This window comes from Rousettus aegyptiacus, unplaced genomic scaffold, assembly GCF_014176215.1.
Source record: "Rousettus aegyptiacus isolate mRouAeg1 unplaced genomic scaffold, mRouAeg1.p scaffold_m13_p_3, whole genome shotgun sequence".
NCBI lineage: Eukaryota > Metazoa > Chordata > Mammalia > Chiroptera > Pteropodidae > Rousettus > Rousettus aegyptiacus.
Window position 1 is genome coordinate 121435658 of NW_023416306.1, and position 25204 is coordinate 121460861.

Here is a 25204-nt window from a genome sequence, read left to right on the forward strand (position 1 = left end):
GATTTAATTAGAAAGACCACCTACAAATTATCCATGGCCCTGCGGTTAAGGACAAACTTGGTGGTGTTCTAATGGCTAGAACCAACAGCTCAGAATTCGGAACAACACAGCCAAGAAGCTGCACTGCTCTCTTTGAGGCTCATGCATATAGTGGAGCCCTGGGTCTACACTTCACAAAGGGGCTTATAATGAAAAGCTTATTGTATCTAGTTGGTTGGGCCCCAATGACAAGTTAGGCAGACAGGCCATCTGGAAACAGACCACCTGTGGCAGTATGCCGTGATGCTAATCATCCCTTCTGATATTCTCTAAACCAGCTTTGTTTTCCAAGTTGGAAGCCTTCCTCACACTTCTTTCTCGGTGATTCCCTTTTAGGAGAGAAGGCTAGATGAGTGGGGCAGGTTCCCCAACAAGTTGAAGTGGGCAGGTTAATTTCATTATGCAGTTTTTAAAAACAACCTAATTTACTTGTTTTATAGGCTGGAAAACAGTTTTAAATATTTATACAACTGTGAAATATGCCTCACACTATCAACCCTGCTGGGTCATTTGGCTTAAACACTCAAAAAATTTTTCTTTAATATGGATCCAAGTACATGTTGTTCTGGAAAGTTTTCAACTGCAGCATTTTCATCTCTAGCCAGAACTCAATCATTTTTCCCCAGCCATACTTTTCTGCACTTTCTCTAGTTCAATGACAACAGAAGAACCCAGGAAGCCTTCTAAATTTCACTTTATTTGTGTTTACAGGTATAGTTTACGTGCTGGTTTATTTCTCCTCATGATACCTCCTTTGGAGCCTTAGTGACATTTCTCAGGGGACAGTACCTCAGATAAAAGCTGATGTGGCTAGAATGAGATAGAGACTGTGTCTTTACTCACAGAAATTGCACTGCTACTGAATTGCCCTGAAGTCTCTATGGAAAGCGCATCTGTTTCAGGAAGAAGCTGAAATGATATTAAGCTTCATTTCCAAACTTTTCTTCCTGCTACCTGTACACTATAAGCTCTAGGAAGGACCGCACCCTATCTTTTCCGGCCAAATGAAAATCAACCAAAGTAAAAAGGAAATACAGATTTCAAAATGCATATCTGACTATTAAGTTTGTACAGATAAGTAGCAATAGCCACTCTTTGGTAAGAAACCTAAATTTTCTTATTTAAATTCTCCCTAACCTGTTTTTCTCCAGTTCAGTATTGTGATATTTCCCCCTGTAAAACCAAAGCATTTGGAAAGATGTTTTTAAAGGTGTGACAGTATTCATGTGAATTGCTTGAATTAATGGCTACTCTTGAAAAAAAATACCACAACAAAATCTCTTTAAGAAAAACATTTGCAAAACCCCAGAGCATGTAAAGAATCCTGATATGGAGCAATCTGATATTGTAAACACGAAGTCTTTTTGGAATCATACAGAGGAGCGATAAAGCATAGCAAAATACCTTTCTTCATGCCAAATCCTCATGCCCATTCCTCTCCTACCCACCTGCATCTCTACCTGTATTTTAACCTCTACTTTTTAACTTTTAAAATATTTCCAAAAGCAGAAAACCACAAATTAATTTATTTGACCATGCTTTGCTAAGATCTATTAATCCACTCATGTCATTCAAGAGGCCAAGAAAGCAGAAGATTCCTATAATCATATATGAGCACAAGCTCCCTTACTTTATCTTACTCTAGTCCACTTTCTTTTTCTCTCTTGCTACTTGCCTGCCCTCTTCCCAAAACATATACCTAGCAGTCTCTCCAAGCTCGTCTTCCTGAAAGGCCCTTTTGTTATTCCAGACACCTTCCAATATATGCCCTGTCTTTGGTCACCTATCCCTCTCCACCTACCACAGTGGAAAGTTCTCCCTAAAAGGAAACACTCCAAATATTTTGCCTCCAAAGTCTTATGACTAACAATATTTGAGATCTTAGAGCCTTCTGGTATGTACATGTACAAATTCCATGGGACCCAATATCACCTCTTGGGCTATGGGCTACGGAAAACCTTCACAAGGCAACAATGCAGGCTGACACAAAATTTTTCTGAGCATGAAACAAAACATTGTTATGAAGGTACATGGGAGAAACTTTCTCAAAAGAAATATTATTCAAAGCTAATTAGCAATCTGTCAGGAAACAGCAAGCGTTACTCCCTAGATGTCGACCCTGACCCTAGCCCTATTTAACTACTTCATTAGTAACCTATATAACAGACACACAGATGTACCTGTTAGATTTTAGGGCAGCATCCCATTAAGAAGAAAGCATAACCATAACAAAGTAAAACTATGATAAAAAAAAATGTCATCTTATGTCTTGAAGAAATAATCAGAAATTGAATGAAGAATAAAAGGAAGCAGCACAAAATAGATTATTTAAAAGAGGAGAAAGGAACGCTCTACAGATATAATTAGAGTTTTAAAGAAAAAGGGCTTGGAGATATTGGTAAACCATAGAGGGTGTGTGATACTTTGGTTAAAATCCTTATTTGAATTGAATATATATCTGTAGAACAATCAACGTGTATAACATAATCAGAAGAGGGTTTTTTAAAATGCTATTTCTATTCTATCTTACCAGGTAATTATAACTACAGTTAACTAGAAGTTCAGAAATATATCTCGGTGAGTACTAAGGGTCATAGCTAAGAAGTAGTCAAACTTACTAAACAAGTGTTAACTGAGCAGAACCTCCAAATGCATTTAAATCACTGTATTTTTAAATTCCATCTTTTTCTCATTCTACCCACTACCAGTGCCACTGACAATACATAAAAGACATACCAGCAGGACTGGAGGGGCAGACAGGAAGATTTGTTTTAAAGCTCATCTTCAGAATATCTCTAGACTTCTAAGATTTTAGTTTGTATAGTGATTGCATTTCGTCATCATCCCAAAACAATGAAAACAGGAACTGCCTGGCTCTCCATGTGTGGTGCAGCTGTTTTAGAGCTCATGTTCGTAGCAAACTTGCATCATAGCTCTGCAAGGGGAACACAGGACGGCCTCGTGGGCTGTAGCAATGACATGTAGGTCCGCGGACTTGACACAGACAAACTTTGCTTTTACCTTTGTCAAGGAAAGCCCTTCTGCTCTAGTAGAGGAATTGTGATATACAAGTACTCTGAAAGCAAGTTAATTTGTTTAATTTCACTGAATCGAGAAATCAAAGACTTGGAAATATGCTTATTTTATTCCAGCTTTTGAAATGAACACAATTTAATTAATGCTACTTTGGACCAGGGTTTTCAAAAATAGATGGGGTAAAGTCAATTGCTAAATACTAAGCCAAAACTCAAGAAAAGGACTCATACATTTTAAATCTCAAAGATACCATAAAACATATGGAGTTTAACTGCCGTAAAATAGTGACTAGAATGACTAAGAGGAAATAATTTCTTAAAATACACCCATTAACTATAGGCACACTGCAGAGATGTTGCAAGTTCAGTTCCAGACCACCTCAATAAAGTGAGTAGCACAATAAAATGAGTCGTAACCTTTTTGCTGGTGGCAGGTCTTGCCCTCAATTTGTAAAAAAAAATGCAATATCTCTGAAGCGCAATAAAATGAGGTATGCCTGCGTAATATCTACTCTCAGAGCATCAGTAAATCTGAGTTCTAAGGTGGCGAAAGATAGCAACTGCATCTAATAACTGTTGATAATTGATTTGAACCTGTTTCTTCATGGTGAGATCCTAAAGGCTTCTAGGCTTTGCTGAGAACTCTCTTGAGAAAATGCAAGTCTGAGAGCGAGATAGCACCTACCAAGTTCCACATCACTGAACAATTGGCTGCGGAAATCAAGTATTTACCTTGAGCAAAATACCAAGCCCATTGCTAGACCTTTAAGGGACAGAAGGAGGAGCTCTTCAATGGGCCCCTCAAGGCTCCTGTCATCCTTTCTAAACTCTAATGTTTCTGATTGCCCATTAGCAACATAGATTTCTGAAAAGAGGATTTCTTCAAAAGCCACAGAAGTATGTTGTGTTCCAGAAGGAGAAGATAATAAAGAAGATTGATATCATGGACCTCACTTAATAAACCAATCAATTCACATACAACAATCATGGTTTCTTCTTTAATCTGAAGTCCATGTCAGACCTATAACATGCAAGAGTATTTTGTTCATACAGACATTGTTTTATTCACCATTGTAACCTCAAGACCTAAAATAATGCCGAGTTCATAGTAGGCACTCAATAAATATCTGTTGAATAAAAGGTAAGTAATTAATGAGTATAAAATAATTATTTCCAAAAACATTTGTTGAATGATATCATTTCCCTGAATGTCTAATAAAAATTATAGCAACCAACATTTTTTAGTGCCTCCTGTATTTTAGGGTTATGCTGATCTCTTCGTGCATAGGATTGCCAAATAAAATCAGTGATATTCAATTAAATTTGAATTTTAGATAAACAACAAATAATTTTTAGTATATGTCCCATGCTATATTTGGGGTATACTTATACTAAAAAAAAATTATCATCATTGATATGAATTTTAATTTTACTAGACATCCTATATTTTAATTTGCTATATCTGACAATACTATTCATGCATTTTTATCTCATTTAATCCTACAACAACCCTATAAGATAGCCATAAGCTGTTACTCCCATTCTATAGAATAGAATAGAAAGATGAGGTTCTGAGAAATTGAAATATTTGGCCTATTGTGCAACATCTGTCGAAAATGTAAATGCCTACACGCTTTGATGTAAATATTCTACTTTAAAAAACTGATCACATAAGTGCTCAAAGATGGATTACAAAATGTTTATTGCAGTATTATGTGTAATAACCATTTATTAGAAACCAACGATGCCCACAAATAAAGATTAGATCGACATACCATGGCAAACCTATTTAATCATGGCTCATATAGCAAATGGACTACAATGCAGCCGCTAAAAAAAAATAAGATAGGTCTATATGTACTGATTTAAAATATTATAAAATATTCTGTAAGCTACATTATTAGTTTAAAACAGACACATGTAGAACACTGCATGTGCGTGGTAAAAACCTAACAGTGTTTTGAAGCAAAGATATATATACACGTATCTGCTCCTATACTCATAGAAAATATCTTGAAAGACACATGAGAAACTGTTCAGTGAATGCCACAAGAGAAAGAAAATAAAGAAAAGTGGGATGGAAAGGAGACTTCGTTTTATTGCATACTGTTTTGTACTGTTTGAATTATATTCAGTACATGAATTGTTGGCCTTATATGTAGATATTTTAAAGGCCAATTAAGGAGGAAAAATAGAAGAAAAGAAAACTCTTTCCAGGTCACATTAAATTGCAGAACTGGGACTAGAACCTGAGTTCACAAAGCCCATGTTTTTAATACATTTATATTCATTCTTCTCTTGTAGTTTAGTTTCTATGATACTTATATATTGCCTATCTAGAAAAAGAATGGACCCTAAGGACTTGAAAGGATTTGATCACAGCAATCGTGCACGCTCCCATTGTTTAAAAACTGGGATCCAAAGACAGCTTGCAGTCATGGTCCCATGACACAAATGTTCAGTGGACAGCAGCAGTTTCTGGTTCTTTTCAATCCCACCGCTGTCAGAGCTACACTAGAGTTAGACACAGCTTGGCCTTAATCCTCTAACAACAGACTGGTGAACAGAATCTCATTACATTGAGAATAGCATAATACTCATATCTTTGGAATCTATTTATCTTGAAGAATGCAGATGTTTTCCTCCTTTTCCTCCCTTCTTATTAACACAGCACTTATGCTGAGGCAGAAACACACGGGAGGTCTGTGGTCAGCACTAAAGATGCTCTCACACCAATTTTGCCAGGTGAAAAGGGTGGGAAGAAGGGGAGATGGTACAAGATGTAGTTCTACAGCATGAATAACTTAGTTTAACAATTTGCTGAGAAAAAGTAATCAATCTTAGAGACGTCTTGCTTAACATATATATCCATATAGATCCTTTTGTGCATTATTAGAATGCAAAAAACACATACATAATGTAGCCTTCCCACTTCCCATTTTTAAAACAGAATGATCAATTTACTTACTAAGTTTTACCTGAACTAAATAAGCTTACTGAGAGTTGCACAGAAAAACACATTCTCTCTCTTTATTTCCCTAAACTGAAACTCTTCTCCTGAATCAGTCTCTTAAGATCTTTTGTCTTCTGTAAATTCTTAGTAGGATTCCATTAATAAATGGCTAATAGAGGATGAGGCCAAAGGAAATCAGAAGAAAAATATCTCAAAGGAAGTCTATTACACCTGCTTTCATACGAATGCTGAAGGAAACATCTTAGATGTGACTGTGGAGTAACAGAGTTATTTAAATCTCCGTTGGATTCCTGAGCAGCAGTTTCAGAGGGAGATCTGCACTCAGGAAGTTTATTGGCAAGTTCTCTCAAAATTAACACCTGTGGGGAAGCAAAGGCAGCACATTTGGGCTGTTAATCAGTCACAACAAAGGCTCAACCAACCTCATGGGGAGCAACCACATGGAGCCGAACCAGGACTTCAGAGTTGGATCAAGAGGGCCAGACAGAATACCTTGGCATTGTTCATCCATTGGATGTAGTCTGAACCCAGCAAGAGGGGTGACCTTGAGCAAAACAACTCTCCTAGGCCAAGGGCAGTTCTCAGAGAGGGCTGACATTGGAGGGTTGTATGTAGGCAGCACTCTTGGTAGCCGGGGATGTACATCTGCAGTATGGAAAGGGGTGTGGGGGGCACAGCTGAGCATCCTCTGCACACTGAGACCCCACTTCCCAATTTTGCTGTTGACATGTTCATGTCATTAGAATATCGTTTTTTAAATCTAAGCTTTTTCACCTTTCTCTAGTTCTAATTTCAATTCTATAAAGTCAATACAAGCAACTGCCATGAGTCTTTGTGCTCCTCCCCTCTACCTTAATACTTTTGGAGGAAAATCTGCAAAACTTTGGGTCATCCAATTTACTCTTTTTTCTAATAACTGGTAAATGAAGTTAGAAGTTAGAAGATAATTTTTTAGTACCTTTCCATTAAAAAATATTCTACAGATAACTACTGACTATTGAAATGTTCTAAGAATAATGTCTGCAGGAAAAAAAGCAACTGTTTTTGAGATATTCTTTATACAAAGAACATAGTTTGATGAAAAAAAATTTACAGGCAATCACCTTAGCTAGAGTAGATTGACCATTCCCTTTATCTAAGTTGCCTCGCTTTATTTTGAGAAATCAGAGAATATGCTCTTACCCAGCTCAGTAGTGAATAATAATTTCTGTTTTTGAAAAATACCCTAAAAGAATACAATGAAAGAGGATAAAAACCTGAATATTTTGGTTCCAGGACGTAGGCTTATATTGTGTTTTCCCATTGCCTCTGGTGGGCATAAGTCTGGACTATATAATAATAATAAATGTATTATTAATAAATTTTTCTATATAGGGCCAGGTTATGAGAGAATCAAATGTCTGTTAAGCCAGAAAAAAAATATTAGTCGCTTAACGTGCCAAGTAATGATACATATTATACAAACATAGATGAAGCAAATGTGTCTCTCAGTTGTGTGATCTGATTTACTATGGTTAGAGAACCCAGTTTTCTGGAAATAGCATTCCTGCTTTTGGAGCACAAAGTATAGCTGCATGACATCACTAGAAGATCATGAGTTTATTTATTTACTAGATTTGCAATCATTTTAAGTCCTAAACACTTTTTAAGAAAAATTTAAAATATTACTTTAAAGTAGGTTGTAATGCTTATCATGTTGAGTCCTTCTGAAATATGACAACATGTAGGTAGACTTCTTAATCAGATCATCACCTACTGGCATGCAAGGTACCCTTCATTAACGAATTCAAGACCATACACATAAAATGAGCACTCTGAGCCAGGCACTGGGCTCAGTGGCGGAGCTACAAGTAAAGTTAGATACATACTCTGGTTATCAAGGAACCTAGAGAATAGTGCAAAAACAGAAATCTGGTTCTTAAATAACCCCAAGTGAATCATCTTTGCCTTCTGATACCTGGAGCATGTGGATGTTCTTCCAGTCAGCAAAGAAGAATACCTGAACTTCAGGAGAATGATCTCAGTGTTAGATTGTTTGCCATACAGCTGTCATCAAAAGCCCAGTGAGAAAACTGATAGAGCAGAGAAATTGTCTAATAAAGGATATATTAACTTTCATTCCTCAAGATATTCCCTGCTTTGTCCCCTTATACAATGAGCTCATCAGAAAACTATATGTCTGGACTATATTACTCTGGTCCCTCTAGACTTTGCTTCTCAGAATCATGACAACAACACGCCAACAAATTTCAATCAGGATTTACTTGTGGTCATGAGTAAAATATCTCTGCTTTCTGAGGCTTCAATCATTATGTCATTTATATTTCTCTCAAGACCAGTATAAATCTTATTGCTCACAATTACTAGAATACTGCCTTTCAAGGACCCATAAGTTTTGTACCCTAGACACTTTCATTATGAGTATAAACAAAGTTCAAGGTAATATTTCAAATTAACAAATGACAAATCCTAATGAATTGCTTAAACAAAAATTAGGTAAATTTATGGTAAATACTCTGTTCTTTGAGGATGACATTAGAGGGACAATCTTGATACTTTCAGAAACAAAATACTGTTCAGAATGGACCAGAAGTTGAAATCAACTTTTTAAGAATCCTTACATTCTTAAAGAATCCTGAAATCCTGTATATGACAAAAATGATGCCACACAGTAGAAAAAGTCCATGTCGTTAGAATCAGAAAACATGGACTTGGGTCCAGGTTCACCCCAACATCCATGTGACTTGGGCAAGAAGCTGACCAAAATTGGAAATCTCTACTATGACCTGCATTAATTGACTATGCTAACCCTTCGGAATACCTCTTTATTCATAACACGGATGTATTTAAAATGCTATAAACCCACCTGAAATTTAAAAACCTATCATGACATCTGTGAGTATCTTACAAGATCAATTTATGAAAGCATTTTGTAAACTATTTTTATTATTATAAAGCACCCTTAATATAAGGATAGTACATTCTTATTTTTTATTTCAAGTCTCCAAAGTGCTATCTATGTTCAGTATCTCCACTTCTTGATTGTCCATGCTTTCTCCAATCAGGATTTTGTCTTCATCCCTCCAAATGCAACTTCTCTTCATCTTGCTAAATACAAGTATCAGTTCTCAGTTTTCACTTTACTCAGCACTGTTAGCTACTCCTGCTTTCTGTAAACATTTTGTTTATTTGTTTGAAATCTAGAGCACCACATCCCCATTGATCACTCCTTCTCAAACCCTTAGCCAGCCCTTTCCCTCCTTCCCATCTTCAAACCTTGGAATGACTCAGAGCTCCTCTCTTCACTGTCTAGAAGCTGGACTCCCGCTCTAGGTGGCCAGATGATTTTCAAATATATGTCTTCAGACCCAACGTCTCCCCTAAATTTCAACTGCTTATCCTACATCTCTACAGAATGACTAATACTGTAACAGAACTCCAGTCTCCCTGTTAGGGGAAAACAAAAAAACAAACACCACAGTAATATGCTCCTTCCCCCGTTTTCCCATCTTGGAACCTCAGCCAAGACCCATTCTCCTCATTTCTCTCTTCACAAACACCCAATATGGCAGCACTCTTGTTGACTCTACCTTCCAAACGCATTTCAACCTTTGGGTATTAAATGATATTAAGGAAGTACTGATGCATTAGTGGTATAGTAATAGTATTATGACTAAATATATTTTAGGTTTCTTTTCTGTTTAAAACGCTAAAGTTTCTATGGATATTGTTATATGATATACATAATTTGCTTTTAAAATACCCAAACAAGAAGTTGATGGTGGCTGCAGCTGGGTAATACATAAATAGAAGTTCGTTGTACTATTCTATTCTCATATGTTTGAAAACCTTTAATAAGATATATTCCTACTTCTTATCTTCTACATTACAACCATCAAGTATATGGCATCATCATCTCACCTGGACAAATTAGGAATTATAACTTGTCATTCTAATTCTGTTCTTGCCTCTCACTACTTTCCACTGTCCACATAGCAGCCAGAGAAATCTTTTTTGTCATTCTCTGTCTTAAAATCCTCTAATAGCTTTTCATTTAGTATAAAATTGGAATTCCCCACCATGACCTACAAGAATTGGCTCTTTCTCCCTCAGAACTCCTCTTACCACAGTGCTCTAGCCACAGTCAACATCTTACTGTCAAGTTTATTTCCACTTTGGGGCTTTTACACTTATTGTACCTTTTATCCAAGATCTAGGCATGACTAGCTTCTTTTAACTTAAATCTCATCTCTTCAAGAGGCCTTCTCTGTCTGCCCTATTTAAAGTCATCACCCCACCTTCCACTCTATTACTTCCTATTGTATTATCCAATTTTATTTTCTTCGTTTCATTTATAACTTGCTGAAATCATATTATTTATTTTTATTCTGTTTATTGTCTGTTTTCTCCACTAAATAGTAGGCTCCTTAAGGCAGGGATTTGTCCGTCCTGCTTATTTCTGTATCCCTAGTATGTAGGACAGTGTCTAGCACATATTAGAGGCAGCAGTACATATTTGCTGAATCTTTGAATAGACTAATTATTTACATGGTCACTCATGCTGTATGCTTAACATGTGTAGCTCTTTGGCTGAAGTAATAATTCCACATAACTACACCTGCTAGAAAGGCCACAAGTATGGAAAGAGAGTAAGAATAGAATAAATGATTGCAGGACAAATCATAATAGTTGAGAAAATAAAAGCCTTATTCATTTTCCTCAAAGTGTGTACTGATGACTTACAATTTCATTTGACTATAAGGTAAGATGCATATCTACAGGGACACTGACTTTTCTCATGTCTTTAAATTCTCAGGTTCTCCATTATGACCTATGTCCTGAATGGATGTTGCTGGTTGAAAGAGTACGTGGTTTCTGCTGAACTCGACAAACATTTAGCTCTTACTACATATCAGACAGGGGGCCAACCACTGGAGATAAACACAGTATGTTCCTGGCCTGAAGAGGCTCATGGTAAAGGGGGAGACCTAACATGGACTATTAAAATGCAGTGCTTAACTCTAGCCTGGTTAATATGTATATGCTGTGGAAGCAAAAAGGGTACTGACTGTTCTACCTGCCTCAAATAAATACTGGAGAGATTTCCAGAGATGGTTAACACAAGAGCTGAGCCCTGATGGATGAAAAAGGGAAAGAGTACATTGCAAGCTCAAGCAAAGGAAGCAGTTCCCTGTGACTGTTGCCCAAGTTGGAAAGGCTAGCTGGGAGCTTGGTTGGAATAGGTGCTTGGATAGTAAGGAATTGGTAGGAGAATCACTAAGGAGTTTTTAGCAAGAATGTTTTTTGATTTGAGTTGTTTTACAGAAAGAAGACTGTCAGGAATACAGACGGCTTAACACAGCCCAGTCCTACTTAGAAGACTATGCCTAACATGCACCCTACACCAGCAAAGAACTATCAATCAATCTTTGTACGCAATGTAGAGATGTCATTGTTTCTGACTGGAGGAAATTATTAGGAGACAAAATTTTAAATATATTTTCAAACAGGACACACAAAAAAATACTATAGGCCAGCAGGCAATTAATATAAATAGACAAGTCACTAAAAAGAGAAAAAATAATCACCTTCATTAGAAACCAATGAATTTTTAAAACAACAAAAAATCTGCTTGTACTTATCCAGTTGGCCTATATAATATTCAAAGTTGTGACAGTGTGATAGAAAAACCATTCATTTGTTCAAATGGGAGGATAAATGAACAGAAACTTCCTAAAAAACAATTTAACAATATGTATTAAGACTCTTTTAAAGAGGGCAAAGTCTAGATTCTCTAGAAATATAAAGAAAAAATAAAAGATGCATATAAAATTTATATTAAAGGATGTTCCTCTGAGAGTTATTTAAAAAAAAAAAATTAGACACAGCTAATTATCCAACAATAGAGGAATGACTGATTATAGTATATCTATTATCAGTTATTAAAAATGTTTTCAAAGAATTTTAATGTCATATATGAGCTATCATGTTAAAGGAAAAAATAAAATACAAAATTGTATATATTGCATGAGCTTTTTGCATATATTCATGTTTGCAAAATACAAACAAATATAAGGGATAATGCTTTTCTCTAAAAAGGAGAAATTTTTGTTTTTCTATATTTTTTACCTTTTTATTTGATTCATTTTAGTTACAGACTCACTTCTTCCAGGAAGCCTCCGCTGACCCCTAAACTGGGCTAAGTACCCCCTTTTCAGGTCTTCCATGGCAGTCCATAAATACCTCATCATCACACATATTATATTGAAACTATCTCTTTCCCCATAAAATTTTGTGAATTCATAAAACTAGCAATGGCATTCTAATCACTTCTGATACATTGAAGATACTCAATATTTAGGAAAACTAAACATTTTTCTTTGGTTCAGAACAGCCACAAGTCTGGTTTTAATAGTGCTGTGACAATAATTCAACTGGCCCCAACAAGACTGGCTCTATTGTTAAGCCCTCTCAGTTTTTCCAATCTAAGCCAGTACAACCGGTGTATAAGCAGGAACAGTAACATTTTCTTCCGCCCCAATCTAGGATATGAACTAGAGCTTCCAAATGAATCCCCTATTCCTGGACCCTGCAGGCTTAGGTAAACCTGGCTTCTCGAGAAGGTCCTTATACATCCATTGCCCCAGGCCTCACAGATCACTGTTCTATAAGTCCCTGGAATAGTTGAAATAGCTTGGAGTATTGATATATCAAATGGTGGTCCTATTGCTCTTATTTTAGAGACAAGAGGGATGATAAAAGCCTTCTAATGCAATCACTCAAATCCCAAAGTCTCTAGAATTTTCTGCTCCCTGGATATATCTAGATGATGCTTTTTGTCTAGAGTAGACTCAGGATTTCTCCATTAGGAAAATGGAAACTTTCTGCCAGAATGTTGCCCTATTAATTACTTTCTGAGAAATACTCTATGTTGTGTGCTCCACCCAGCTCCTCCATGAGGTTTTTCTCCTTCAGGTCAATGACATGCTGGCCTCACCCCACCCCTTAAGCCCTCTATGCTTTCTAGCTATCAGGGAGTTTCAGACATTATTGTTTTATTTGTAATCTGCAAATATATATCTAAATATGTGTATAAGCAATCTTCTCTTTCCTAAATTTCTTTCCAATTACAAAAGCCACTACTGAGGATTGTATTTTTGACCTGGTTAATGGGGAGATTTCATGCCAGAGTTGGTGGCCAATAATTAGGTATCCTTTGAGTAGAACTTACATTAATTCAACATTATCAGTACCAGATTTGAAACTGAACATTAACAAATTTGCATGCCAGTTCTGAACATTTATGCTATGTTCCTTTGCATATTTATTTGCATAAGCTCTGCTATAATCTCTATTTTTTTAGACACCTAACATCCTGAAATGTTCTCTACTTTTAAGTGCCTATATTGAATATTGTTTTCCTATCATTTTTTACACCTTGACTCTAGTGTTCTTTTTCTTTACCTGTAGAAGAAGAGTGAGAAATGAGATACAAAAAAAGGGAAATTTGGAATACAGGGGAAGGGGAAGAATCTGAAGATATTTGCCAATTCAGAATGAAAGGGTATTGCTGATAGTCTATATGTAAGAAAAAGCGACAGCATCTCTGTGACTTGGACCTCACAAAACTTAAGTTCAAAAGCAAAAAAAAAAAAAGAGAGAGAGAGAGAGAGAGAGACTGTGGAACTACCTTCTATAACAAAAGAAAAAGATCAAGTGAAAAAGAGAAAGCCCAACAAAGAAAACGGGATATATGCTAAGCCACAGTTCTCAATGTAAAAAGTGATGCTGTAATACATTATTTACTTGGTAGAGAGCAAATAAAGGAAGTCATGTTGTTTTTCCTATTTATTTTTTTCTTGCTCTTACTGAAAAATTAGGCTCTGTTATTTTAAAAAATATTAACCTATTTCTATCACCCAAGTTTCAGAAATAAATATTAAGTGAAAGAAGGCAAATTTCCATTAAAATCATGTGCCAAATAACTTAAGTTATGGTACATATTTGTGACCCCAAAACCTATTTCTAATAAAGCAAGTGTTGGCAGAGCTGAGTTCTCAAGGGGGTTAAATCTAATTGGTCCAATCCCGGCTGATAAAGACAGTAAACAGATTGCATGATAGAGGTCAGTAATTTCCAACAGATAACTAATAACTGAGTCTAGAAAGAAATAAAAAAAAAAAGAAAAATAGCTCTCTCCTTTTGGCAGAAAGCATTACTTTTTTATATTTTAAAACTATTTACAATTCATATGGTTTCCAGACCCTCTCTCCAGAAGTGAGGGCACAGTTCCCTGCCTGGGTCTCCCAGCTCTCCACATGTGATCTCTCAGGCAACCAGCCACATGAACATTCGATTTGAAAATTAAGCCTTAAATTTAGCAGTGTGAAGGGGGAAAATGTGTCCAAATAGAAATGCCTGGTAAGGGGCAAGGTAACCAGATGAGGTAAGATGGGTTAACAGGGTTCGTTACTCAGGCAATACAGAAAGTCCAGCTGGAGGCAAACGTCTGATGCAGACACAAGGAAAGCCCATCTCTGCCTCTCTGACCAAGTGTCTAAGGCTGCCCAGGATCCCGCATTTTTGTTTTTCTGACATGCTGCAACCACGGGGCTGCTGTGAAAGAAACAGTAGGCATTGCTTCGAATATTACCTTGAGCTCTGCTAATTCGGAAATGAAGCATAGATGGACATAATTCTCTCCCTTTCTGTAAATGTCAGACCTAGTCCCATGCACAATTAAGGTGCAGCAATGTCAGGAGACAACTAGTAACATAGAGCCTTTGGATTAAAAATGGGTTTGTTATCCAAAGACTCCACAGCAAACACCAGTCTCAAGTGGCGATGTAAGATGTGGACACCTCCTCTTGCCCAATGTTAGTTGCAGGGAAGAAAGAAGGTGAAAGGAAAAGTACATAAAGGTATTCTGTTCTTGCCTCAAAATGATTCATTTAATTCATTTAATTGATCATTGTCTGCATGCAGGACACTGTTCCATTAGGTGATGGAAATATAGACATTGTTTCAGCCTCTAGTAACTGACAGTAGCATAAGGACAAACAAGTACAGCAATAGACAACCACCCTCCTTGTATGTATCCTTCCCATTGTTTCCCCCCCTCCCCCATGCATCGGGCATGAGCTTTTGCAAAGGTGAATTCTTCCATGTATTTATTCTATCCTTAGAAAAGAAATATCCAAACTCAACATGGTCTTTGGTCTTCTGTTTCATCAGCCTCCTCTCACACTACTCTTCTTTCAGTTTTACTCTCTGTGCTTCTGCCAGTCAGTCCCTCATAATCCCTTATCTTCCTGCCATCCCCGGAGCCTTTGTACATGCTATTTCCTCTGTTTCTAATTGTCTTTTCCATTCCATCACCCTCCCTTGCCTAAATCAATCTCTCTCTCTCTCACACACACACACACACGTGCGCGCACACACACATACACACACACACAACTTCTTTCTTTAGAACCATAATCTTTTCCTTAGCAGCACTCACCTCAGGTTATGTTATAATTAAACACTACTCAGCATGACTAGTTTACTAAGTCCACCTTCCTTACCAGATTCGATGTTCCATGATTGCAGAGATCATGTGCGTTTGGGTTCACTGTATTTCCAGCACCTACCAGCAATTGGTACATCAATGTCTACACACACACACACACACACACACACACACACAAATAAATGGAAGGTAGGGGGACCATTAAGACTGCTATGACAGAGATGAGACGAGCACAGGATTTGTGGAAGGATCGACTCAGAACATTAACTCTAACAGCTTCATGCTCTGATTTGTCTTCTGACACTTTTGCTACAATTTCTTCCAACTGGAATACAATATCCTCATTGTTGGAAAGCACTGTGGTTAAAGTTCCTCTCTTCTTTCCCTAATCCGTTTTGTAACTTATTTGCTTATATCCAATTCTCTTTCACCATCATCATCATATCATTTTTATTGCCATTGTTTCCACCCTTAAACGTCTAATCTCCCATTTTCTATTAAATCTCTTTATCCTGTAGAGTGTCTGATTTCCCTTCTTTGTCACCATCGTGACAAAGCTCAAAAGGGTCACAGAACCACAGTATTTAAGAACTAGGAAGGACCTTGAAATATCTGGCCCAATGTTACTCAAACTTTAGAGTGCATAAAAATTTCATTGGCTGATGATTATAACAGAGTCTTAAGCCCTTACCCAGAGATTTTGATTCTGGAGGTCTGGGAAAGGGCTCACAGATCTGCACCCCACGTGATCGGGACCCAAGCAGTACTCAGACAACTTTTGGAGAAGCACTGTACAAATCGGTGGTGTTCATGTGTGCCCCTCAGGGGCTGCCACAGAGGATGAGAGTACAGCCGATGGCATCTGCTCTAGGCCTCCCTCCCCAGTTTCATCTTGAGCAGCAACACGTGCATCTGTACTCTATATTGAGCTTCCATATAATATTTTGTTTAGAAGGGCTGTGCTGATTTAAAAAAGAGTTTGAAAATGACTAGTATCCAACCCCTTTGTTTTATAGCTGAGAAAACTGAGGTCCTTGGATCTCAGTCACACAGCCAGTTAGTGACAGAGCTGGGACCAGACCTCAGCCTCATGATACCAGGCCGGTGGGCTTCCCCAACATCCTCCTACCTCATAGAGTAGAAAAGACGACAGAGGTCCTCACTGCTGTGTTGTCCAACAGTCCTGTAATGAGCAACCTGTATATGAAGATGGCGATCATGTTTGGACCACATTTTATCAGAGCACATAACTGGAGATGTAGGGAAGAGATGGGGAGAGGATGAATTTATGCTACTTTATCAGTTCATATTTTTCATCCAGCATGTTCTTAGCTTCCCTTTACAATAAACCTATGAAGAGGTAGTTATCCTTTATGGCATGGATCCTTCCCTAATCCTCTTCTGATCTCCCCTCCCTCTCACCTCACCATTCAATTAGCTCTTCAATGACTGTTCTTTGCTGGGGGCGATCCTTCCATAAGTTGTTTGGAGACAATGACAGCCCCTTACTAGCCTCCCAAAACTTTCATTAGGATCTTCCCATATGTGTGTTCCCAGAGACTTGGGAACTTATTGTTATAAAATAGTTTGTTTATTTGTCCATCTCTTAACCTGGATTCTAGGCTCTTTGAGGGAAGGAACATAGGTCTTACTCATCCCTGTATCCTTCCTTAGTATCTAGTATAGTGGCTGGTATAGAGGAGGGTTACATAAATGTAGGTTTGTAATGACAGATGAACAAGTGGTAAACATGAAACCTGCCAGTACTCTGAATGCCTATGTAAAACTTCTACTTCATGTCCCTAATGAAGCTCTAACATGTGTGATTGACAGACAGAGCAAATTACATTATCTGAATGAAATTCATTCCCTATTGCCAACATAGCCCCTCAGTCTTCACTGATGTTATGTGTTCTCCTCCATGAAATCCTTTCTAATCTTAATCCATTTCTCAATACTTCACTTTTCTTCTTTCACCCTGAAACTGCCCCATACTGGGCTTAACACTGGACATTAGTCAAATTTAAAATCCATTAAGTATTTATTTTGAACAAATGCTCACTTCTTTTCTCAAGCTTACAGAAAGCATATTTTATTATACATATATTCTCCATTTTAAAATGCTATCAATTTTCTTCATGTCTTCAAAATCTATTCTTTCTCCATCATTACTGTCTATATTCTTCCTTCTGCAATGTTTAGCATCACAATCCCAATTACCCTTTGCCTTTCTTTCTTATCTCTAGTAATCAGTTCTCAATGTCATTGCCAAAGTTTTCTTTCTATGTGTTGCTGACAATATTACTCTTACAAGCCCCCAAATTTCCCCTGGTGATTTCGAGTCTTTAAATCTAAATTAGAGATCATTACTCTTACTTCCTATGCTCTATGCTCTGCCTCCTCATTTTCCTTCTTCTTCTGTTATTGTACATCAAATCCTTGCCAAAAGTCAATACTAAACACCTGCTAGGAGAGAGTAGTTTTTAAATTCCTGGCATGGAATAAGAAAATAGATCTAGTGTTTTAGAATACTACTCAAGTTTAAAGGTGGTTTAATGTTTCCCTGAGTTATAGTTTCAAGGTATCACTTCCAACCAGGTTCCAAAATCCTGCTAAGGTTTTCTGCCACCTGGCATTGGTTTGTCTACTGAACCTGTACACCGATAAGAATTTTCAAAAGCTGCATATTCTTAATGGGATGAGTCGTTTTGCTCACTCGCCTTACCTATGAGTAAAAACAATAAAATGCTGAGAGTGTCATGGCAATTCTAGACATAAACCAATTGCACACCATATCTGTATGATTTTTTTATATTATGTCTCTTTAACTTTATATCACCAGCATATAGCATTCTGCATGACACATAGTAGGTATTTAATAAACATCTATTGAATAAAAAAATGAACAAATGAACAAACAGAAGAACCTCTCAACTAAAAGCTAAAAACAAATGAGTATTAGTTTCTTAGGTCTGCTATAACAGATTACTACAAACTAGGTGTTTTAAAACAGCGAAACTTTATTCTCTCGCAGTTCTAAAGGCTAGAAGTCCAAATTCAAGGTGTCGGCAGGGCAGCACTCACTCTGGAGGCTCTAGGGAAGGATCTGTTCCCTGCCTCACTTTCTGCTGCTGGTAGCCTCAAGAGTTCTTTGACTGGGGACTGTACAACTCCAATCTCTGCCCATTTTCACATTATCTTCTTTCCTGTGTATCTTCTTCCTTTCTCTTCTCTTGTAAAGACACTTGTGATTGTATTATCAGGATGACTTCAACTCAAGATCCTTACCTTAATTATGTATGCAAAGATTCTTTTTCCAAATAAGATCATATTCACAGATTCCATCGGACATATCTTTGGGGGGCACCATTCAAACCATGACAATTAGATATAGTATAATCTCAATTATTTAAAAATGACTGTTCTGTGGAAGTGTTGAGATGGAAAAAAAAGAGGAGAAAGATGGAGGAGGAAAGGGAGCAATAACATGCCTTCACAAGTTCCCTGTAGCTTACTCTGAGCTGGGTAATGGCATCAACAGTAATGTGTGTATTTTCTTTATAATTTTAAGTTTTCTTAATTTTTACCTACAACAGACAGATAATATACAAGTCTAAAATGCATGAAAGAAATTAACCCATTAAAATTATCTCAGGATATTTAAGGCAAAATACTCCTGTAGTAGATAAGTGTAAGTAGTTAATCAACAGAAGTTGTTAAAACATTGGTTTGGTATAGACAAGTTGTGGGCTCTGACTGAAATCAAACTTACTCACTGTAATGTTATAATCTCTGTTAGCTTTCAGATTTTAAGATCTTAAGAGGGCTTTACATCATTAAAGTTGCTGTTCTACCATCCCAAGGCTTTTGTGGTTTAGGTTTGGGTTTATTTTCTCAAAAGAAATTCTAGATCTCCTCCCTATGGTATCAGAAAAGAGATACATAAACCTATTTTTTAAGAGAGAGAGAGAGAGAGTCAAGTTTTAAATGTTTCAGAGAATGTGTTATATTTTAAGCTTCCATTGTCATCCAAGATAAATGGGTCCTAGCTACAGAACGGTCTGTTATTTTGGTGAGCAGTTGTGATGGGTTTGAGTTCAGAGCCAAGGAAGAACCAAACTACTTTGAGTAATAAATGGGAGATAATACTGAGAGAAGGGCCCCAGATAGTGAGGGAAGGAGACTGGAGTCAACTACGCTGAGCACTGAATGGGGGACGAGATTACAAAGGCCAGCAGCAGAAAGAGAACTTTGGGAAAGAAAAATGTAAAATTGTATTTCACACTGTTTACTATGAAGTGTGTGAAATAAAACTCCTCATTTATATCCCCCACAAAATCTTCATTCACTTACCTTCCTCTCTAATGCTTGTTATACACCAGGAAGGATTCAGGGAGCTTTAAGAGGAGAAAAAGGGTGCAACTAATATCTGAGTTGTATAAACTGAAATTAGGAGATGCCACTGAAAAGCCCATGTGCAGAGTTTTGAAAGTGTTATAGTTTCCTGTTATTTCAAGATGTACCTCATTTGGAGAAATAGTCATCATTTAGAAATTCAACACTTTAAAAATTGTATTTATGCAATATAATAATTGATTACAATGGAAAACATTTATAAGAACTATAACAATGTCGCAGCTCACATAGAGAAACCAGACCATTGGCAAATGGACCCTTCCATCTGCAAAGCTGACATGCAGAAACTACCCAAGAAATGATCAATCCAAGATTGAAGAAACTGAAATTAATTTATTGAGAGTGAAACTATTTTTGAAACACTTTTTCTGTGAGCTAGCAGTGTGAGCTAAAATTAATTTTTAAACAACATCCTCTAAGTTCAAAAAACACAAGACTACTCCTGCTAAGGTGCTTTTGAACTCACTGTCATTTAAGTTCATAAGTATTTTATTAACATCGTTTAAAAGAAGAAGAATCAAGTTTTTTGCTTCACTTTTCCTTTCAAATATGCCGTCTCTTCATATAGATCCTAAATAGCCATCCCCTAGACCCTGTGCAACCACTGTAATGTATAAATTATCTGAGTGGACTAGAGATAAACAACTCAGAAAGTTGGTGTTCTGCCTTGTGCTTAACCGCAGAAGTCTCCACTCTAATTGCAGGCCTAAAAGCCCTGATGAAGACAAGGTAACAATACATAGTTCAGAAGTTCTCCTGAATGATCACCAGAATCCCAGAACCTGTGTGTTCCCACTTCCCCAGTTATAGGAAGCACACAGACACAGTAAATATGTGTCAACTTCAGATGCATTAAATTCAATGAACTTTGGTATCTTTTGTTTCAGGTGCTCAAGGAGAAAAAGTAAGAGCATATTTAATAATAATATTCCACTTTTACCCAAGACTGGCCTTTTGGATCAAATCCAGCAGGGAGCAATGCCAAGCATGAATTTTCCCTCTCTTGGATAAGTTATTTTCAAGAATTCAGCAACCAATGATAGATCTTTGAACCATCGGCCTGCATACCCACGATCTGGCAGGACAAAAAGGTGGAAAGAGTTCCTTCACAGCTGCCCAAAGAATCTGCTAGCCACGCTGCAAATTGCTGTGCAAATTTGCTCTAGAAACTCTGCAGACCCTAACTGATGTGTATACTTTATATACAGGTGTTATATAGCTAGTAATGTAACACATATTCAAACTGTTTCAAATTATTGATGTTTGAGGATATACATGTGTCACTAATGCATTTTTTGAAAACAGAACATTTGGGTGTTTTTTTTTTTCATATTGTGCTGTGATTAAGAAAAGGTAAACTTGGAACTTATGGTGGTAGTCTGACAGCCAACCATTCAGGAAACCCCCATGTTCGATGGAACTGAAACCTCCCAGGGTTCTGTCAATATGACCCATCTGATCCTGCTCACACTTAAACCCTGGATACTCTGTAAAGTTTGTCATCAGTGGGCTGATGCTTCAAGTTCTAATTACTTCATATAGGAAATAATGGGTATTATGTAATCCTCCTAGGTGAGTTTTATAAATATGTCACAAAAACCTAGTCTTATGGAAAAGGGTAATTCCATCAACTCAGAAAGATATAGAAACTATATTATAAAATTAAAAACAGACTAAATATCAAACAATAGGAAAGTCATTACATGAATTATGAAACATGCATTTAATAGAATATTATGCAGCCCTTTAAAATTATGTGTATAAAAACAATATAAATAAATTGGAAAAATATAATAAGAAGTAAAAACAGAAAGATAAAAATATATGCACATTATTATAAGAGATTTTGGCATAGGAAAAAAGATAGAAAGGAAATATAAGAGAATAGTAATACTTTTGGGTAGTAGAAGTATGAAGGTTATTTTATTCCTTCTACTTTTTCCTATTTTCCAAATTTCTCTTAATGGATATATGCTATTTTATAACCAAAAAAAAAGCTATGTACTAAAAAAATAATGAAGCAAAATTTTCTATCCCAGTTTCAATGGGAGTTATCACTCAAACTGGAAAAGTTGATTAAACAAAGAGAAAATTTGTTCTTATTGAAATAGTATACTTTTTCACATAATTGTGCAGCATCTGGGAATATCAGACTTGAATAGTACAGACAATACTGTGTGACAAAAAAAATAAGGCTTTGTCTCTCCCTATAAACACAGTTTCCAAACAAAAAAAATGATTGAGCGTGATTGCAACAGTTCTGTAAAAGAGCTTGGGAGATATAAACCAAGTTTACCAACGCTCGGGAAGGTATAAAGTAGAATATATTGCACAAAAAGCTGATGGTCAGGAGCAATCAGAAATCTAGAAGCATCCAGGAAATATTTTGACTGAAAGAGGGGTAACTGCACTGAAGCATCTGAGCTCAGATTGTTCCAATGCAGAAGTATGAGTTCAGAAGATGTTAAGAACATAAAAATTTAAGAAAAAGTGATGTCGACTGTTTGTTCATAGTGACACAATCCACAGTGCTGGCAGCCTGCAAGATCAAAGAGAGCATCCTGAAATGAGAACTGGGAGGCCGTGTTTGTAGCATGGAGTTCATTTTCTTCTCTATTCAGTTTTCTCACTTGTAACTATGTACATCGTATAGAGCAGTGCCATCCAATAGAAATAAAATGCCAGCCACAAATATGAACCACATAGGTAACTTTAAATTTTCTAGTAGCCATATTAAAGAAGAGTTTTTTAAAAAACAGGTAAATTTAATTTTAATACTACATTTCATTTAACCCAATGTATACAAAATTATAATTTTGAAATAGAATCAATATAAAACAATTTAGTAACGACTATCTTACAATCTGTTTTGAGTACTAAATCATCAAAATCTGGTGTACAGTTTATACGTAAAACATATCATAATTTGAACCAGATACATTTCAAGTGCTCAGTAGCCACATTTGGCCAGTGGCTCCCTAATTGGGTAGCATAAGATCTCCACACTCCTTTCCTCATCTAAAATCCATGTGACTAGAAGTGTTGATGGGCTGGAACAACAGAAATTTAAAATTGCATAAATATGTGGAAGTCAACAAGCGATTCAGCATTGAGAACAATACATATAATGAGGAAAGAAATAAAAGGCAGAAATAGGAAAAACCGAAATTTAAATTTCTAAAGAAAAGAAAAACATGGCAAAGTAATTACTGATTGGTCAACTGTTTGACTAAAAATATGAGCCTTACTACAATAATAAATAAATAAGCATTATAGAATTATTCCTTTGTAAGAATATTTATTTTATGCAAAACAATGCTCATTACCATTTTACAAATTAGTGAATGGCTAGACTAATCAGGGGGATAGCTTCTGAAATTATATAAATGTTTAACTGCTATGCTATACACCTAAAACTAATACAACATAATATCGGATGTCAAAAAAGGTTAAAATAAATTAGTGGATGGCAAGATTTCATTCTTTTCTATAGCCAAATAATTTTCTTGTCATCTGCAACAATATGGGTAGACCTAGAGAGTATTGTGCTGAATGGAGTGAGTTAGACAGAGATAGACAAATGTCGTATGATTTCACTTACATGTGAAATCTAGGATAAACAAACAAAACAGAAGCAACCTCAGAAATACAAAGAGTATTTTATTTGGTTGCAGGATAGGGTGGAGAGAATGGTGGGTGAAGCAGATAGGGGATCAAGAGGTACAAATTGGTAGTTACAAAATAATAATGAGGATATAGAGTATAGCATAGGAAATACAGTCAGTAGTATTGTAATAACAATGTATGGTGTCAGATAGGTACTAGATTTACCAGAGTGATCACTTCATAAGTTATATAAATGTCTAATTACTATGTTTCACACCTGAAACTGATATTATATTGTAAGCCAGCTGTAATTGAAAAATAAAAAATATTTTTAAAAATTAGTGGAATTTCTTTCCTTGGATGTCTTAAAATTAGAGAGATACAGGCATAGAGATACAGTTGAGTAAAGAGATGGCTGCCATTAGGGGTTCTTGACTCTGCATGTTAGAATCATCTTGGAAACTTTATAAAACACCAGGGCCTCACCTCCCTAACCCTCATTTAATTGCTCTAGGGCGTGGCTGGGATGCTGATATAATGTGCATCCCCGGATGAGTAGCACCAAATTAGATGACCTCTGCAGCAACTTTCAGACTCTTTCTCATAGCCCCTCACCTGCCAAGTTGCTCCCACTGTGGCCAAGGATGTTAGCATGACTTGAAGGAACCTCCTCTTATGAAACACTGAAGAATCTATTGGTACTCACAGATTCAGTCAGCAGACATATTTCATCTTGCCTTGGGTGAGGCAGTGCATTTCCTATTCAAGAGTCACATTGATTTTCACTATATGGAATCATGCTACTCCTGCTTAATTTTAAAACTGAAGTCACCAAAAGATTTTATTGAAGTCTAATACATCTATTTCTTAGCACTTTTTTAAGCACTTTCATATATTATAACAGATGGCAGATGCAGAAGATTGGTCCTGATTTGGAAGGAATAAGAGTAACAAAATCAAAGAAATGAAATTGAAAAGGAAGATTATAAAGAAAGGGATTTATTTTCCTTATTATTTCATGACTTCGGTTTACAATGTCCAGAATCACAACTTTCGCGGTGCTAAGAATGTAGATGAGCAATGCTCCAGGCACCGAAAGTGTAGATATATGTTTATTTACATACACATGCACACATGCACACACACGACATATAAATAAACTACATATATTATTTAATTATTCTTATATTTTTATAACTGTTTGCAAAGCCCTTCAAATACAAAACAGTGAAGATATGATCAGACCATAAGTCCTCACTTACACATTACTTCTTCAGTAGGTGGAAGTCAATTTAGGCTCTTACTTGCCATGGAATCCTAGACAAGTCACTCACTTTCTGAGCCTTAATCTCTCCACCTCTAAAATGGGGCACTACCACCCTCACCCTGGGGTTTTATGAGAGTTAAATGTGGAAGCACTGGGGCCCGCACATGGTAGTTACTCAATAAATACATGTTAGCCAAGCTTCCTAGTTTCTAAGCACAGAAGGGAGGCCTAAAGCCCAGAAGGAAAATTAATTGCCCAAAGTCACAGAGTGATTGATCACTTACACCAGGTTTCCTGACGATTGCTTTTATTGCACCCACTTCCCTCAGGGACCTATTCCCTGTGGCTGGCTATGC

The 25204-nt window shown here is 36.6% G+C and overlaps 1 protein-coding gene across 6 annotated transcripts in view; it reads right to left on the reverse strand.

Annotated features, from left to right (window-relative positions):
* ATP8B4 (ATPase phospholipid transporting 8B4 (putative)) overlaps nucleotides 1–25204 on the reverse strand; it is a 192596-nt gene that overhangs the window by 113571 nt on the left and 53821 nt on the right. The window contains exon 1 of one of the 6 annotated variants that reach the window (XM_016128587.2): nucleotides 16689–21707. The exons of the other annotated variants lie outside the window; for them this stretch is intronic. Within the exon in view, the coding sequence (XP_015984073.2) occupies nucleotides 16689–16807 (119 nt within the window). The 5' untranslated portion in view covers nucleotides 16808–21707. Of the gene's footprint in view, nucleotides 1–16688; nucleotides 21708–25204 lie in introns of those variants that run through there. 6 annotated transcript variants of the gene reach the window in all.